Source organism: Poromitra crassiceps (assembly GCF_964638095.1).
Source record: "Poromitra crassiceps genome assembly, chromosome: 29".
In the NCBI taxonomy this organism is placed as follows: domain Eukaryota; kingdom Metazoa; phylum Chordata; class Actinopteri; order Beryciformes; family Melamphaidae; genus Poromitra; species Poromitra crassiceps.
In genome coordinates, this window is record NC_139641.1 from 5,123,714 (window position 1) to 5,143,891 (window position 20,178).

General features: G+C 42.7%; 1 protein-coding gene across 1 annotated transcript in view; it reads right to left on the minus strand.

Annotated features, from left to right (window-relative positions):
- Positions 1-304: 304 nt before the first annotated feature.
- The window catches only part of LOC310800008 (uncharacterized protein), a gene marked incomplete at both ends in the record, with an annotated part of 114,068 nt that continues 94,194 nt past the window's right edge, over positions 305-20,178 (minus strand). The window contains 8 exon segments of the mRNA XM_083662608.1: positions 305-389; positions 1,393-1,489; positions 6,556-6,673; positions 7,163-7,333; positions 11,630-11,991; positions 12,285-12,381; positions 18,367-18,636; positions 19,413-19,636. Coding sequence (XP_083518734.1) covers positions 305-389; positions 1,393-1,489; positions 6,556-6,673; positions 7,163-7,333; positions 11,630-11,991; positions 12,285-12,381; positions 18,367-18,636; positions 19,413-19,636 — 1,424 coding nt within the window.

Here is a 20,178-nt window from a genome sequence, read left to right on the forward strand (position 1 = left end):
ACGTAAATTCATATTTATCATCCACAGAACACTTCACCGCTCATGTACATATTGTATATATTTACTCGATTTGATTTGATTTGATTTGATTTGATTGCACTTGCAACCTTGCGATTGCCGTTAGTTATCTTCCTACTTCTTATCTCTGTATATTGATGTAACCTCTACGCTGCAGATAGACACTAAGACAAATTCCTCGTATGTACCTTGCATACCGTGGCAATAAAAGTGATTCTGATTCTGATTCTGGTTTGGTGAAGTAACCGGTTAAGTTCCTTGCAGCACCCCCTACTTAAAAAGACCTTCAGCGGCTCTGCCGGCAGGCGGCACATTTGCCTCGGCTTTGAAACAGCACGTAGTGCGGAGGCAGCCAGTTCCTCGGTTCTCTGCTGATCCCACACGCGTAGCGCCGGAACACGCCGAATCCCACTGGATTTGGAGGCAGAACACCGCGGCAGGATTGGCAAACGCCAACCTCCAGTCACCAGAAATGTCAAATCAAATCATCGACACACTACGGCCCGCCTCCTCTACCCTGTTCCAGTCAAAGCAATGTTTGTTTTCAGTCAGATACCTCACGTGAGCCTCCCTAAGACCCAATACATGTGGACTTTAACAACCTTAGGCATGACCATTTAACATTCATACTAGATGATCAATTATTCATAGTTACCAGTCAAATTAGATGATTTAACAATATAACTAACAATCATAATCATTTTGGTGTCTTCAACACGGCGTTCATCTTCACATGATGGACCCAAATGCAGCAGTGCTGCTTCTTCTGAGCTGCTTCTTCTATTTTGAAAATGTCTGATAGTGGCAAGAACACTGCAGTTGAAATCCAATTTGATAAGTCTGATTGACGCCATATTTGGAATGTAGACATTTGCCTTTAATCTGTAGTTACGTCTGTAGACAAGACAGTGTTACAGTGTTAGCTTTATTATCGCTTTTTTAGCGTTTGTGTCGTTCGTATGTTGGTTTTACTCCACGTAATTTACGACACTTATTACAGTCGTGCTTATTAAAGTGCACAATAGAGTGTGAAAGTCATACAAACCAAGGGATTTCCTCTGTTTTCTTTTTTCCATTTGAAAATGCTTATAAAAAATTGTTGTACTTGGTCAAACCAAGCGATTATATTTAGAATCAGCAGAGGACCATAGTACATTGCAGTCAGACAAAAAAAAAGATTTTTTTTTTAAATACATTTTGTCTGGTCCGAGTGAAATGTTATGGTCTCTGCTGATTGCATTGCGTGGTTCGACCAAGTAAAAATATTTTTATAAGCATTTTACAAAATGTAGATGAAAAATTAATATCTGATAAAATCCCTTGGTTCGTATGTTGAATGCAGAAGAGGATTGATTGATTGGCAGAGTGATTTACCCGTATATGAAGGTCTTCTGATGTCCCTGTCCCTGTCGGCTCTCCATAAGGTCGCAGGTGGGTTTGAGAGAAGCCGGTGGGTAATCATTCATTCCACCTGGAAGCAGCACAGAACATGTTTGTGTTAAGTTAAGTGATCCTTACGCGTTCCTGGTCTACGTTGATGAGGTTAGAAATGACGAATAACTCGCCCCACTGGCTTCTCATGGACTACTTGCATCTCTTACAGGCACTTAAAGAGCATGGGGCAGGTTAGAGACCCCAATCAGTCAATGTGTAGGTGAATTATGGAGGAACTTGATTTTCACATTAAGACACTTACATATACACTACAGTGACTTCTGGGGTCGTTTTATTTTTTGAACTTTTATTTTGACATCTTGGACCCCAAAACTCTGACGTCAGTGTAGGGAGTCGCCAGGCATGCCCGTCTGTCCCTCTGTCTGTAGTCACTTAGGTCAGGGCTGTCAGTCACACACTATGGATGCTAACGCCGGTTTTCAGGAGGAAGAGGAGGTAGCAAATGTTTATGCACATGCATGTGATGGTCCTCAGGCTAATTTTGACAGTGAAAGAGAGCAGGAACAGCCCACAACGGACCGCGGAGAGAGAGTTGTGAAGGAGCTTGAAAGCAGCGGAGGCGGGCCGAGGTGCGGACTGTAATTTGACACACACACAAGCGAGCGGAGGCGGGCCGAGGTGCGGACTGTAATTCGATACACACACACGCACGCACGCACACACACACACACACACACACACACACACACACACACACACACACACACGCGCGCGCGCGCAAAAGTGACGTATGTGTCCAGCCATCTGGCCGAGAGCCGAAGTCCCGAACACAGTGAGAAAAGCTGCTGCTGCAGCGGGGTGCATATTGTCCGGCCAGCCGACCGAGAGGCATGCGAGCCGGGCACAGTTGGGGTGTGTGAGGTGGCTGGCTGTGGAGGTGGCGGTTTCTCCTCCTCCTTCTTTCTCTTTTCACAGCAGAGCGGACCCCAGAGCAGAGCAGAGCAGAGCAGAGCAGAGCAGAGCAGAGCAGAGCAGCAGGAAGGAGCCGCAGCCTCCCCCTCCCTCGAGTGAAGAGAGCGTATCACACAGCGTAGACACACACACACACACACACACACACACACACACACACACACACACACACACACACACACACACACACACACACACACACACACACACACACACACACACACACACACACACACACACACACCGAGAGAGAGAGAGAGAGAGAGAGAGAGAGATAGAAAGAGAGTGTCACGCAGACAGGCAGCAGCAGCAGAGTGGAGCTGACAGCTTGTTATCTGCATGCAGTAACCTGGCGACACCCGACCCAAAACTCACTGACAACGACTTACTACAGGCAGCTACTGACTAAATGACTAACTATATACTAAAAACTAACTAGTGATTAACCTACCAACTAACCGACCGACTAACTGGCTGACTGATTGACTTTGACTAGCGTACGTACCTGACCTGCTATCTGTCCTGAAATACGACTGATTTGACCATGGATTTGACGAGAGTGGGAGGGGAGAGGGAGACACGCACGCGGAAGCCACTCCCCACTGTGACGTAGCAGGCTTTTTCTAACAGAATAAAAGTCTGTTATTTCCTTCTGAAAAAGGAAGGTGTTTTTCTCCATATTTTTTTTCAAACTTTTTTTTTTTTTTTTTTAATGATGCATTAACTTTTCAAATGGACATAGGGACAAGGTTAAGTATACATTTAGCAAAGGAATTACCCTGCTCCATGCTCTTTAAGCACCTTATGCGACTGGTAGCATCATACTGTAATGTTGCTATGTTTTTTGTTTTGTTTTTTCTGTGTATGTTGTGTCCGAGTTTGGTTTGACAGGAGTATTAACTCTAACATACATGTCTTTGACAGGAGTATTAACTCTAACATACATGTCTTTGACAGGAGTAGTAACCCTAACATACATGTCTTTGACAGGAGTATTAACTCTAACATACATGTCTTTGACAGGAGTATTAACCCTAACATACATGTCTTTGACAGGAGTATTAACCCTAACATACATGTCTTTGACAGGAGTATTAACCCTAACATACATGTCTTTGACAGGAGTATTAACTCGAACATACATGTCTTTGACAGGAGTATTAGCCCTAACATACATGTCTTTGACATGAGTATTAACCCTAACATACATGTCTTTGACAGGAGTATTAACCCTAACATACATGTCTTTGACAGGAGTATTAGCCCTAACATACATGTCTTTGACAGGAGTATTAACCCTAACATACATGTCTTTGACAGGAGTATTAACTCTAACATACATGTCTTTGACAGGAGTATTAACTCCAACATACATGTATTTGACAGGAGTATTAACCCTAACATACATGTCTTTGACAGGAGTATTAACTCTAACATACATGTCTTTGACAGGAGTATTAACCCTAACATACATGTATTTGACAGGAGTATTAACCCTAACACACATGTCTTTGACAGGAGTATTAACCCTAACATACATGTCTTTGACAGGAGTATTAACCCTAACATACATGTCTTTGACAGGAGTATTAACCCTAACATACATGTCTTTGACAGGGGTATTAACCCTAACATACATGTCTTTGACAGGAGTATTAACCCTAACATACATGTCTTTGACAAGAGTATTAACCCTAACAGACATGTCTTTGACAGGAGTATTAACTCTAACATACATGTCTTTGACAGGAGTATTAACTCTAACATACATGTCTTTGACAGGAGTAGTAACCCTAACATACATGTCTTTGACAGGAGTATTAACTCTAACATACATGTCTTTGACAGGAGTATTAACCCTAACATACATGTCTTTGACAGGAGTATTAACCCTAACATACATGTCTTTGACATGAGTATTAACCCTAACATACATGTCTTTGACAGGAGTATTAACTCGAACATACATGTCTTTGACAGGAGTATTAGCCCTAACATACATGTCTTTGACATGAGTATTAACCCTAACATACATGTCTTTGACAGGAGTATTAACCCTAACATACATGTCTTTGACAGGAGTATTAACTCTAACATACATGTCTTTGACAGGAGTATTAACCCTAACATACATGTCTTTGACAGGAGTATTAACCCTAACATACATGTCTTTGACAGGAGTATTAACCCTAACATACATGTCTTTGACAGGAGTATTAACTCGAACATACATGTCTTTGACAGGAGTATTAGCCCTAACATACATGTCTTTGACAGGAGTATTAACCCTAACATACATGTCTTTGACAGGAGTATTAACTCTAACATACATGTCTTTGACAGGAGTATTAACTCCAACATACATGTCTTTGACAGGAGTATTAACCCTAACATACATGTCTTTGACAGGAGTATTAACTCTAACATACATGTCTTTGACAGGAGTATTAACCCTAACATACATGTATTTGACAGGAGTATTAACCCTAACACACATGTCTTTGACAGGAGTATTAACCCTAACATACATGTCTTTGACAGGAGTATTAACCCTAACATACATGTCTTTGACAGGAGTATTAACCCTAACATACATGTCTTTGACAGGGGTATTAACCCTAACATACATGTCTTTGACAGGAGTATTAACCCTAACATACATGTCTTTGACAAGAGTATTAACCCTAACAGACATGTCTTTGACAGGAGTATTAACTCTAACATACATGTCTTTGACAGGAGTATTAACTCTAACATACATGTCTTTGACAGGAGTATTAACTCTAACATACATGTTTTTGACAGGAGTATTAACTCTAACATACATGTCTTTGACAGGAGTATTAACCCTAACATACATGTCTTTGACAGGAGTATTAACCCTAACATACATGTCTTTGACAGGAGTATTAACCCTAACATACATGTCTTTGACAGGAGTATTAACCCTAACATACATGTCTTTGACAGGAGTATTAACCCTAACATACATGTCTTTGACAGGAGTATTAACCCTAACATACATGTCTTTGACAGGAGTATTAGCTCTAACATACATGTCTTTGACAGGAGTATTAACTCTAACATACATGTCTTTGACAGGAGTATTAACCCTAACATACATGTCTTTGACAGGAGTATTAACTCTAACATACATGTCTTTGACAGGAGTATTAACTCTAACATACATGTCTTTGACAGGAGTATTAACTCTAACATACATGTCTTTGACAGGAGTATTAACCCTAACATACATGTCTTTGACAGGAGTATTAACTCTAACATACATGTCTTTGACAGGAGTATTAACCCTAACATACATGTCTTTGACAGGAGTATTAACCCTAACATACATGTCTTTGACAGGAGTATTAACCCTAACATACATGTCTTTGACAGGAGTATTAACCCTAACATACATGTATTTGACAGGAGTATTAACTCGAACATACATGTCTTTGACAGGAGTATTAACCCTAACATACATGTCTTTGACAGGAGTATTAACTCGAACATACATGTCTTTGACAGGAGTATTAACTCTAACATACATGTCTTTGACAGGAGTAGTAACCCTAACATACATGTCTTTGACAGGAGTATTAACCCTAACATACATGTCTTTGACAGGAGTATTAACTCTAACATACATGTCTTTGACAGGAGTATTAACTCTAACATACATGTCTTTGACAGGAGTATTAACCCTAACATACATGTCTTTGACAGGAGTATTAACTCTAACATACATGTCTTTGACAGGAGTATTAACCCTAACATACATGTCTTTGACAGGAGTATTAACCCTAACATACATGTCTTTGACAGGAGTATTAACCCTAACATACATGTCTTTGACAGGAGTATTAACTCTAACATACATGTCTTTGACAGGAGTATTAACCCTAACATACATGTCTTTGACAGGAGTATTAACCCTAACATACATGTCTTTGACAGGAGTATTAACCCTAACATACATGTCTTTGACAGGAGTATTAACTCTAACATACATGTCTTTGACAGGAGTATTAACTCTAACATACATGTCTTTGACAGGAGTATTAACCCCAACATACTGTACATGTCTTTAACACGAGTATTAATGTGCGTGTGTGTGTGTGTGTGTGTGTGTGTGGTGTGTGTGTGTGTGTGTGAGTGAGTCCTTACGGGCGAGGACGGAGAGGAAGACTCTGAAGAAGCGCTGGGCGTAGCCTTGCTCTGCTGCCGTCAGCCGGTCGACCTGGATCAGATGCTGCTGCAGAGGCAGGCTGGCCAGCTGCTCCACCTGTGCGTAGGGATGGGCATCGAGATCCAGTATTGATCAATAATTTCTCAAAACCAAAAAATCAATAAGGTCTGAACTTATCAATACTGCTATCGAGACTAGCGTGTCCTATAACAACGTTATGCCTCGAGAGACGAGAGTCATGTCATTTACCTCAAATCACTGGTGCACAAACAGACATCGATTGTCCAATAAAGTTTTTTAATTCAATCTAATTGTCTGCAAACCGCCGTTAACTAAACAAAGAAGAATTGAATTGCATCACCAGGCTAGACAAATGTAATTCTGTTCACAAATCAACAGTCACAGACTCACAGTTAAGCAATAAAAGCAATACCAGTTCTGTTACGAATATATTGTCGTCTCGTCTTTCCACCAAATCATAGGAAAGTATTGATAGGGGTATCGATAAAGACGATCGTTAAGCAGTCTCGAAAACGGTATCAATAAATGCAGTATCAATAAAAAATTAACGATTCCCATCCCTACCTGTGTGCGGTTGTAGTTGTCGCCCACGGCCACGACGAAGAGCGCCACCCCATTGCACTTGGCATGCTGGGAGATGTAGTGCAGCTTGGCCTGGTCCCCGTAGGCCGTCTCTGCGCCCACCACGGCCAGCAGCACCTTGCTCTTCCGGGCCCGGCTGGCCTTGAGGAGCACCTGGTGGTCGGGGTGGGAATTACAGAGTGACTCGCGATACAATACTATCACAATACGTTGCCCACGATAACGATGGTATCACGATACAGCACCAGTGAGTGTATCTATAATGTATTGCAGGAGGAAGTATCATGATTGCGGTGTAACAATACACGTATTCTGACCTAAGCGTGTATCGAGGCTTGAGGTTCAATACGCATCGCAAACCAAATAAATGTGTCACTGCTGAACAGTGCAAGTCTTCTCCAAGGATATCATGGAAAACTAAAACTGAGATGAAAAAGACGAAAACATTGTCATGAATTGAAATAAAACCATTAACTAGACTGTGAAAATAATAAAATAAGTAAAAATACATTAAAGGAACACTCGGCCCATTTTCAACCAGCTTTGTATCATTAGAACATCAGTAGTATATCAGAAAACTGTAAACGGTTTTGAAGTCTGTCATTTAATTTGACAGTTATTGAGTGTTAAAGTGTGGACCAGTGACAACACTGGTCCACACTAACTCAAATTAATAACTCATTAACTCAAATCAACTCTCAATAACTATCAAACTATTCATCATTCATCTAGTTTGACAATTATTGAGAGTTGATTTGAGTTAATGAGTTATTAATTTGAGTTAGTGTGGACCAGTGATGTCACTGGTCCACACTTTAACACTCAATAACTGTCAAATTAAATGACAGACTTCAAAACAGTTTACAGTTTTCTGATATAGTACTGATGTTCTAATGATACAAAGCTAGTTGAAAATGGGCAGAGTGTTCCTTTAAACATTTTAAAATCAAGGAGATTTCTCAGGGATTTCAACTTTGTTTTGCTGTATCACCCCTACTCGTGATTATGGATGCAACAATACACTCAACTCACGATTCGATACGATTCACAATACTGATTTGACAATACAATTTTCTCCTGATTTTTTTGATTACAACATGAGTAAAACCACAAAATACTGTCGTTTTCCTCGTCTTTTCTTTACCAAATTAAAGAACGACTTTTTATTTCTGAGGTAGGTTATAACTGCAAAACACAAACTTTGCAATGAATGGATATTTCCTTTTCTTTCTACAAGAAAAACTGAAAAAAAGCATTGAAATTCATTTTTGAATCTTGAATTGAATCTTCACACATTTGTATTGATATTAGGGATGCACATTTTCCGCAAATTCCAAACTCGATCATTGCTAATGTTAACAATCAATCAATCGATTAATTGTAATTAAAAATACCAAAATTTCCAAACCATACCAAATACGTTTTTTCCTCAATAAAACATTTATTTATGCAGCAGCAACATATTGTATATTTCTCACAGCATTGCATAGCATAGCCTACGCTATGAAACACATAAAAACGTGGAGGCATAACTTTTTAAACATGTCAACATTTGCCCAGAATCCCCATCATGACGGCCGCAGGGGCTCACTTACCCACGCAGATTGTGACGCGAGGTTACTCCAGGCGAGCCAATTTATCCGAATGAACACTGTTCTACTTGAACAGCATCTTATGACTTGTCTGAAAAGGGCTATAGTGATGTAGCCGAGTGTCCGGGTCCGCCTATTACTTAAACTTAAAACAATAAACGAGAGTCAGTCAGTCAGTCAGTCAGTTATAACACGTTTCCACATTCATTCTCAGTTAGCTCCTAGCGTTAGCACCATAGGTTAGCACACACATAGATATATATATAAAGGCTAGATGGCTTAAGGCGGAGTCACCAGCGTCGTTGAACGGCCGCCATCTTGCTACAGTATGCTTTCTGGAGGGTGAGTGACCTGCACAGACAAAAATACTCATAACTCGCTGAAATCTTGACGGATTTACAAACGGTTTGGTTTATTACAAGCATATTCCGTTCCCGAGATACGGCCAAAAAAAAAAAAAAAAAACTAAAAACACTATTTTTTTGATGGGCTCCAAATTACACCAAAATTAAACCGAAGCATCTATGCCATGAGAGGGATTCAGGCACAAAGTTTCATGCAGTTTCATCCATTTTCCTAGGAGTTATGATAATCTGATGTTGCCATACTAACCCAACAACAGATGCTCATAACTCTTAGGAAAATGGATGAAACTGCATGAAACTAGGTGCGTGAATTCATCTCATGATGATGATGCTTCGGTTTAAGTTTGGTGTACCGTAAATTCCGGACTATAAGACGCACCGGTCTATAAGCCGCGGGACCAAAATTGACTATTTTTTTCTTCTATAAGCCGCACCGGTCTATAAGCCGCGGGTGTTTTGATGTTTAATTACCATATGAAAGGGTTCGTGCACAGAGAGGAATGTCGGGAAAGAGATGGCTGTTTGGGGAAGCTCCCATTTATTAACATTTCAACAAAACAAAACAAAAGTCAGGTCACTAATCCCCAGACAAAATCACACAACAATAGGCTATATGTGCAGCAAACCTGTAACCAGAGAAGTCAAGTCACTAATGCTCGTCTTCCTCTTCTTCCTGCGTACTGAAACCACCAAAGTCCTCATCTTCAGTGTCGGAAACGAACAGGTTCAGGGTGGCTTCGTCAACCACTCTCCTCTCTCCTTCATTGTCACTCAAAACCAACGAACTCCTCTTCATCACTGTCGGCATCGAACAGCCTCTGAAGCCTCTGACGGCCCTCAGCGCCAGCTGTGGCGGCGTCATCCTCTTCATCCCGCAGCAGTCCAGCGTTTTGGAACCCGTTGGTGATTGTGGATGTTTTCACACTCCTATAATATTCCGTGATCTTCCTTTGTGTGAATTCGCCGAAGTTTGTGATTTTCTCCTGGTAGTCGGGAGGGAGTTGTTCAGTAGTTCTCCCCCGGACGGACAGTCCCTTTCGTCTCATGAATCGGAAGCACCAAGATGGCCCACCTCTGAAATGTTCAATTTTCATCTCGGTGGCGACTGTTTTGGCCTTCAGTCGGATCTGCACCGTGGAAACGCCTCGGCCGTCTGCTCGCTGGGTCAACACCCAGTCTTCAAGGGAATCTTCTAGTTCCGGCCATCTGCTTTTATGACCTCTGAAGGACTTTTTGGTCTTCTTGCACTGAGACAGTTCCTCCTGCTGCTTCTTCCAACGTCTCACCATTGACTCATCGATGCCCAGGGTACGCGCTGCTGCTCTGTTTCCCTCTTTTAATGCGAGATTGACTGCTTTCAACTTGAAAGCTGCGTCGTGTGAATTTCTGCGTACCTTCCCCATGGTAAGTGAGAGTGTTGCTTCTACTGCTCGTCTTGTTGTGAATATTCCTTGATCTTCCTTTGTGTGAATTCGCCGAAGTTTGTGATTTTCTCCTGGTAGTCGGGGGAGGGAGTTGTTGGTCGAGTGGCCGTTTGCTTACCGTAATTACCATATGTAAGTGGTCACGCACAGAGGGGATTGTCGGGAAAGAGATGGCTGTTTGAGGAAGCTCCCATTTACCGTATTACCGTAACATTTCAACAAAACAACATAACACAACACCACCGTTGTTTATTTTTACAGTGCACACAGTGTCCGCGGTGTGGTGAAAAGAGGGCAAGAGAGGAAATTAAAACAGAAGTGGATTTATAGTTAGAAAGAGTGCTAAAAAAGAGAGATTTTATTTGTATTTTTTTTTTTTTTTTCTGAAAAAATCCATAGATAAGACGCACCGTTATATAAGCCGCAGGGGCCAAAAAACGGGAAAAAAGCCGCGGCTTATAGTCCGGAATTTACGGTAATTTGGAGCCAAAAATAATAATAAAATGTTAGCGTTTTTTTAACCCATAGATATATTTAAAGCTGAGCTCCCTGTAGCAAGATGGCCGCAATGCGACGACGTCGCTCTCCATTGGCCGGCAGCGCGGGTAAGCTATCTAGCCTTTATATATATATCTATGAGCACACACACCAGCTCTGGTCAACAACATAAAGTCCCTCACTTCCTCACTACGGCAACTCTCGAGGGGACAAACACAGAGCCTCGCATACACAGTCTGTTACAGTGATATCATTGCGCCCTCTGGAGGATCATTGAAAAATGATTTGAAACCACCATTTAATGCGTTGCTTTTTATGTTTTGTTTTGATCGAGTAATTTTTCTTTGCTCGAGTAAATCCTTAACAAGCAATTAATCGAGTTTCGATTAATTGTGTGCATCCCTAATTGATATTTAACTGTGTCACGATGTATTGTTACACCCCTAGTCACAATATATCGATATTCTGTCCCACCCCTACTGTACCTGGTTGAACCCTATACTCTACCTGGTTGAACCCCTACTGTACCTGGTTGAACCCCTACTGTACCTGGTTGAACCCCTACTGTACCTGGTTGAGGGCAAACTCCAGGGTTTGTCCCAGTTCACAGGAGCCTCCCTGCTGCTGCATGTTGTGGAGCACGTGTGTCTTCATGGCGTCGTGGTTCTGAAAGGTCTGCAGGCCGAACTCCAGCTTGGCGGTGCTGGGTCTCTGCTGGACCACGGCCACCCGGGCCCGGCCGTCCCCCCGGCCGGGAGTTGAGCTCACCTCCAGCTGCTCCACCACCCCGCCCAGCAGCTCCTGGAACCCGACAAACTGGTCCGCCTGGATCTCCCTGGAGCCGTCCACCACCAGGGCCAGGTCCAGATCTACCGGCTGGGGCCTCGGGGTCACCTGCACGCCCGCACACTCCTCCATAGGCCGGCAGGGGTCTGAAACAACAACAGCAGAACGTTTCAACCACTGTTGCGGTCGAGTTATGATATCTCAAGTCTCCAGTGTTCGAGTCCGAGTCACTAAAGAAGAGTCAGAGTCGAGTCCAGAGTTACTGAACATGAGCGTGAATCCACATGTAGGTGGAACACACGTGCCATGATTATGTTTAAGAGTATTATTATTATTATTATTTATTTATGTATTTATTTTATTTTCCAAAATAAGTCCAAGTCCTCGTCTCCAACTTCCAAGTGGAATGGCAGGAGAGCCTATGAGCCTGGCTGTTTACCATAGCAGATGGCACAGTGCTTGACCTTCCTCAGCCCAGCAGCCAGGTCCTGTGACCTCCCCAGCACCGAGTAGATGGAGTTCCCCGTGTCGTCAGCCTGAGAGCAAACAGCAGATAGCATTATACAGCTCAGTAGCTCATTCAGTTCACTTGATAGCCCCTTATCACAAACATGTCTCAAAGGGCTTTACGTAGCATCATCATACACAACATCATATATCTACACACAACATGGGTTACATAGAGACACTGCATGAAATAGGCCACGCCCATCACGGGGGAAAGCTCTCCATTCACTTCCATATACACCAGCGTCATTTTCCTTGAATTAAACATAGCTGTTGTGTGGTGGGGCTGCGCACTTAATGTAAAAAATCGCCAATTAAAGTTTGTTTTACTCCCGAGCAAAACAAGGAAGCCATTGAGAATTGTCGAGAAGAGAAATGTGGATCTAGCTGTCAAGGAAGTAGGTTGGAGTGCTATATATATAGTCTTCTGTATATATGATCGTTGTGTGAAACACGTGACATAGGAGAATGCCAGGATTTTGGGGGGGGAGTTTTTGTACTAGATTACATTAGGACACTACACAAACACAGCAAGTCTTTGGACTGTGGGAGGAAACCCACGCAAACACAGGGAGAACGTGCAAACTCCACACAGAAAGGGCCGGGGTGGAGATTCAAACCCACGATGTTCTTGCTGTGAGGCGACAGTGCCAACCACTGAGCTACTGAGCCCATGTATTTGTACATGTATTTAAAATACCGTTTTTAAAATAGAAAATATGAGTAACTGTATTCCATTACGGTTAATTTGGTGTTCTGATTACAGTCTTTAAACATACATTACTTTAGGGGATTACTTTTTTTTTTTTTTTTTTTACATCATTGCGCGTCATGACATCAGTGCGCGTCATGACATCAGTGCGCGTCGTGACATCAGTGCCGCGCGCGTCGTGACCACATTGCCCTCGCGTTTGCGTACATTCAGAGTGACCCAGACAAAATGGGCTCAGCGATACGATTTTGAAGTATTCCAAAAGTAATCAAAAGTATTTTTAGAATACGTTACTTAACTTGAGAGTAATCTAATGGAATGCATCATAAATTACATTTCAGGGCCTGTATTCAGTAATCTGTAGTGGAATACTTTTAAAAAGTAACCCCCTGTTTAGAAGCTGAGAAAGGAGCTGCTCAGATGTTTGGTGTGGACACTGTTTTTTTGGCACCGAACGAGCAGAGACTCCACCAAAGTCTGACTCTTGTTCTGGTGAAGCATTAGCAATAACCTCCTGGCTCTGCCTCGGCCATCTGTTTGTCAGACTGTAATCAGACCTGAGAGGTGTGTTAGTCTTTACTGGAATCACACAGGACTGATTCATCATGCTGCTATTCACCAGAACGTTTCTGAGCGTTTCAACAGAAGCAAGAGAGTCTGAGGTCTGCCAACACCAGAACCACCCGCCACAAGACCAGCTTCTTCCCAACCGCCATCAGCCTCACCAACAAGGCCCGGAAACCCCTTCCGCCAAGGACCTCACCAACAACCCCCCCCCCCCCTTCCCCCCCCCCCCCCCCCCCACACACACTACCTCCTCCTAAACTCAACTGAACCACCCCCCCCCCCCATAAAACTGGAACTCATACTGTATCTAATTTAATGCCTGTCTAACTGGGACTGGTAAATTGATGTAAATTCCCTGCACATTAATGCCTATTTAACTTAGCCTGTAAATTTCATGTAAATCCAACGTAAATTCATATTTATCATCCACAGAACACTTCACCACTCATATATACATATTGTATATATTTACTCGATTTGATTTGATTTGATTTGATTTGATTGCACTTGCAACTTTGTGATTGTCTTTAGTTATCTTCCTACTTCTTATCTCTGTATATTGATGTGACCGCTACGCTGCATACAGACACTAAGACAAATTCCTCGTATGTAACTTGCATACTGTGGCAAGAAAAGTGATTCTGATTCTGAACAGTTTCGGATCACTCCCTAAACACCTCCACCCACATGTACACCTGATGACTAAACACCTCCACCCACATGTACACCTGATGACTAAACACCTCCACCCACATGTACACCTGATGACTAAACACCTCCACCCACATGTACACCTGATGACTAAACACCTCCACCCACATGTATACCTGATGACTAAACACCTCCACCCACATGTACACCTGATGACTAAACACTAGGGGTGTCACGATACACTCAGTTCACGATACGATACGTATCACGATACTGGGTTCACGATAACGATACGATACGATTTTACCAATATTTTTTTTAACTTGAATAATGACAATATATGACTGGAAAAGTAGTATTTTATTTGAAATGCACAAATACAAAACATGCTGTTGTGGGAAATTGTTATTACAATAACAACTAGAAAAAACATGAGATTGGAGATAAGGCTTATCTTGAAATAGAATGAGTTACACCGTCACTTAGATTTACTTTGAACTAAAAGGTTTCTCAGCAGTATAAATTCTCATTATGCATCTTCAGTTTTTCTTCAAACTCAAACAACAAGACTTTTCTTAGTCTATTTTTTATGCATCTTCAGTTTTTCCTGTCAAGTAAACAGTTTTGCCAGAAACTCAATTGAATGGTTTCTCTCCTGTATAACTTCTCATGTGTCTCTTCAGAGACTTGTTCAACTGAACTACTTTCCACACATTGAACTTCAACAAACAAAGACGTTTCTTAGTTATTTTTGAAAAAAAAAAAAAAAAAAATTATTAAAAAAAAAAAAAAATCGCGATATGAGATTTCATCTCAACGATACATATCGTGACGTTTTACTATCGCGAAATTTCGTGGGACGATATATTGTGACACCCCTACTAAACACCTCCACCCACATGTACACCTGATGACTAAACACCTCCACCCACATGTACACCTGATGACTAAACACCTCCACCCACATGTACACCTGATGACTAAACACCTCCACCCACATGCACACCTGATGACTAAACACCTCCACCCACATGTACACCTGATGACTAAACACCTCCACCCACATGTACACCTGATGACTAAACACCTCCACCCACATGTACATTTGATGACTAAACACCTCCACCCACATGTACACCTGATGACTAAACACCTCCACCCACATGTATACCTGATGACTAAACACCTCCACCCACATGCACACCTGATGACTAAACACCTCCACCCACATGCACACCTGATGACTAAACACCTCCACCCACATGTACACCTGATGACTAAACACCTCCACCCACATGTACACCTGATGACTAAACACCTCCACCCACATGTACACCTGATGACTAAACACCTCCACCCACATGCACACCTGATGACTAAACACCTCCACCCAGATGTACACCTGATGACTAAACACCTCCACCCACATGTACACCTGATGACTAAACACCTCCACCCACATGTACACCTGATGACTAAACACCTCCACCCACATGTACACCTGATGACTAAACACCTCCACCCACATGTACACCTGATGACTAAACACCTCCACCCACATGTACACCTGATGACTAAACACCTCCACCCACATGTATACCTGATGACTAAACACCTCCACCCAGATGTACACCTGATGACTAAACACCTCCACCCAGATGTACACCTGATGACTAAACACCTCTCCACCCACATGTACACCTGATGACTAAACACCTCCACCCACATGTACACCTGATGACTAAACACCTCCACCCACATGTACACCTGATGACTAAACACCTCCACCCACATGTACACCTGATGACTAAACACCTCCACCCACATGTACACCTGATGACTAAACACCTCCACCCACATGTACACCTGATGACTAAACACCTCCACCCACATGCACACCTGATGACTAAACACCTCCACCCAGATGTACACCTGACTAAACACCTCCACCCACATGTACACCTGATGACTAAACACCTCCACCCACATGTACACCTGATGACTAAACACCTCCACCCACATGTACACCTGATGACTAAACACCTCCACCCACATGTACACCTGATGACTAAACACCTCCACCCACATGTACACCTGATGACTAAACACCTCCACCCACATGTACACCTGATGACTAAACACCTCCACCCACATGTACACCTGATGACTAAACACCTCCACCCACATGTACACCTGATGACTAAACACCTCCACCCACATGTACACCTGATGACTAAACACCTCCACCCACATGTACACCTGATGACTAAACACCTCCACCCACATGTACACCTGATGACTAAACACCTCCACCCACATGTACACCTGATGACTAAACACCTCCACCCACATGTACACCTGATGACTAAACACCTCCACCCACATGTACACCTGATGACTAAACACCTCCACCCACATGTACACCTGATGACTAAACACCTCCACCCACATGTACACCTGATGATGTTCTTAGCATCGTCTCTGCAAAGTGAGCCATTGGTTTGTTTGGTGGGCGAGTTGGGTGCAAGACAGCAGAAAGGTCAGTCGTTGGAGTGAAGTCTACAGGTTCAATGCTGCTCTGAATACAAAACCCGCTAAGACTTTATTTGAAGGGGTGTACATAAGACTGACACCTGTCCTGGACATGAAGGAGGCGTTGCATGAATGTTTATTATTATTTAAGCTTTTTGTGTATTTTTGCCTTTATTTAGATAGGACAGTGGGCAGACAGGAAAGGGAGAGAGACAGGGGATGACATGCGGCAAAGGACCTCGGGTCAGATTCAAACCCGTGTCAGCCGTGCAAAGGTCCGTCGTCCGCATGCTATCAGGTGAGCACGCCACACCGCTATGAATGTTTATGAATGTAGTCTTTAAGTGTCATTTGGTAAAGTTATGTCATTGTTGCATTGTAATGTTGACATTGTTTGAAATGTCTTCGGTATGACAACTCGACATGAACCAAGACAACATCAACTGTCAATGTCCGTTATGACATTGACATAACGACAATTATTTGGAAGCTTTTACGTTTTACTTATTTTTTTCATTGATGCATTTGATTATTGACATCTGTCAAATGAGTTTATAACTGTGTCATGAGTGTTTTCCTTAACCTCAACTACAGTGGTCAAATTTAATTCAATGTCAAGTTGTAAAAAAATCCCCCCCCCACCTGTGTTTGTTTTGTTTTTTGTTTTTCTTAGTTTGTTTTTCTTTTCTTCTTCTGTACTTTAACGTACATCTTTCATGTACTTAAAAAGAAAAAAGGAATGAACACTGATTTTGGACAATACTGTCTTTATTGTATATCTTCTATGTCCCTCAATAAAGATACATGTGGGAAAAAAGTATATATATATATACTGTATATATATATATATATATATATATATAAGGGGGGTACGGTGGTGCAGTGGTAAGCGCTGTCGCCTCACAGCTCGAAGGTCCTGGGTTCGATTCCCACCTGGGACGATGTGAACGCTGAAGGAATGCGTGCCCGTCCGCATGTCCTCGAGTGCCCACCGCCCGGGTGGGGTCGTCAAAAGGGCCTTTCTGTGTGGAGTTTGCATGTTCTCCCCGTGCCTCCCGGGGGTTTCCTTCATATAGGAACCCCCTTCACCAAAACATGCAATATCCTGGTTGCTAATGTGGTTCCTCCTCTGGTCGTTAAGGGCGCCTGTTCGGAGGGAGGGGAACTGGTTGGAATAGCGTGAACCTCCCACGTGCTATGTCCTACCGGTGAAGCTTCCCCTGTCAGGTGAAAAGAAGCGGCTGGCTAACTGTCCATGTCTCGGAGGAAGCATGGAGCCAGTTTCAGCTCTCCCCAGATCGGCAGAGGGTGGAGCAGCAACCAGGATAAATAAATTACGTTAGCACTAATGGGGGATAAAAATGGGATAAGAAATCGGGGGGGGGGGGGAATATATATATATATATTTATATATACACACACACACATACACACACATATATAGCCCTTCGCGGCCCACCTGCAGTATCTCCATGGCTCAGACTTTTGGAATGACTGGATTCATGGTTTTGAGTATATTATTATATTATATTATATTATTATTATTGCCTACCTCGAAGGCTTGCTGCACGGCGGGAGCCCTCTGCAGAGAGACGACGCCTGGGACGATGTTCAGGGCGCGGTACTCCATCACGGCGGTCACGATGTCCGCGGGGTCCTGGGTCGGGCCGGCCGAGAGGAAGACCGCCACCTTCCTCATCCTCAAGCCCTGACGCACGCGCTTGAAGAGGTTATGCGCAACGTATCGCATGGCCGCCCCCAGGTGGCGCCCCTTCGCGTTGTGCTCCAGGGCGATGTTCTTGACGGCTTCGATGAGCTGGTTCTTAAGATAGATAAGATGATAAGATAATATCAACTTTATCGTCCCCCGAGGGGAAATTTGTCTTGGGCAAAAAGTGCTACAGACAGCTGCAATCCCAAGCAATACAAAACAAATCAACAAACCAAGACTAGGGATGCACCGATATGAACATTTTGGCCGATGCCGATAACCGATATTAACATTGCTGTTATGGCCGATAACCGATATTTACCGATGTCGATATGATCTGTATAAAACCACATTTTTATGATCATCACATTTTGTACATACTGAAAAACACATGTTAACACTGAATTTGAAAAAGTTATGCATTTCTTTATTTGCAAAGGCTTTGGAAAAGCCCATAAATCATAGATTTACTGCATTATTTCATATCAATGTGAAGAATTTGGCTGATAATGATAACCGATATTAACATTGCAACATCTGACCAATACCGATATGACCGATATGTTAAAAAATGACTAACATCGGCCGATACCGATATGATTGCCGATATATCGTGCATCCCTAACCAAGACACACGCACGTTAGATAAAATATAGACATCATTTACTTAGACTTTATAAAGAAGAAAGATCAACCGCAATCATAGACCGAATTCATCACAATGGAATGGTGCACAAAATACACTAGAGAATAGCATACACAAGAGAAGAATTTGGTAAAATAGTGCACAAGCCCTGTTGGATGGAGATAATCAAACGTTTTAACCTCGTAAGAAGAGCCAACAAGATTTACAAAATATCCACAGACACAAATGCAAAGAGCGCTACCTTGCGGTGGTAGTCGTGGAAGCGGATGAGGTACTTGGTGTAGCTGCTGTAGCCGATCACGGCCACCCGAGCGCCGGTGGGACAGTTGCTCTCGGCGATGGAGAGGTCGTCCAGCAGGGACAGCACGGCCGAGCGCTGCCTCTCGAAGGCTTGGGTCGTCACGTCCTCAGACATGTCCAGGCCCAACACCAGCTCTGTGGGATAGGCTGGGCACGCCGTGCGACCTGCCAGCAGAGGGCGACCATAACACCGAGTGTGGTAGAGAGGAGGAGAGGGGTAGAAAGCAAAACTATGGATGCACGATATATCTGGACGATAAATTATCAGTCGATAATGGGAAATTTATACATGTATTATTCAGATAATGAAATTATAGTCATATCTATACAAAATGAGTTGTTTAAGGTCGTTATACACCGATGGCGTTTTTCTCCCTGTGGAATTAATTCGCACGTCAATTATATATTTCGAACCTACAGTATATCCAGTCAATGCAACCCTGCATACCAACGGCAAAGTTTCACTGAGCGATATTGTGGCTTTTACTTTTTTGGACCAAGGTCGATTTTTCAGAAATTCGCTTCCGACATATCTGTTGCTGTGAATAGTCACGTTGGTCAAAATTCACCCCGCAATTTTGTGCTGTTTATTCACATCGCTGTTAGTGTGTAATGAGCTTTACAAGAAAAACTTTGGATACATAAAATTTTAAAAAAATCACTTTTTGTGTTTATTTGATGATTTCCTCTGTTCTCGCCTTTATCTC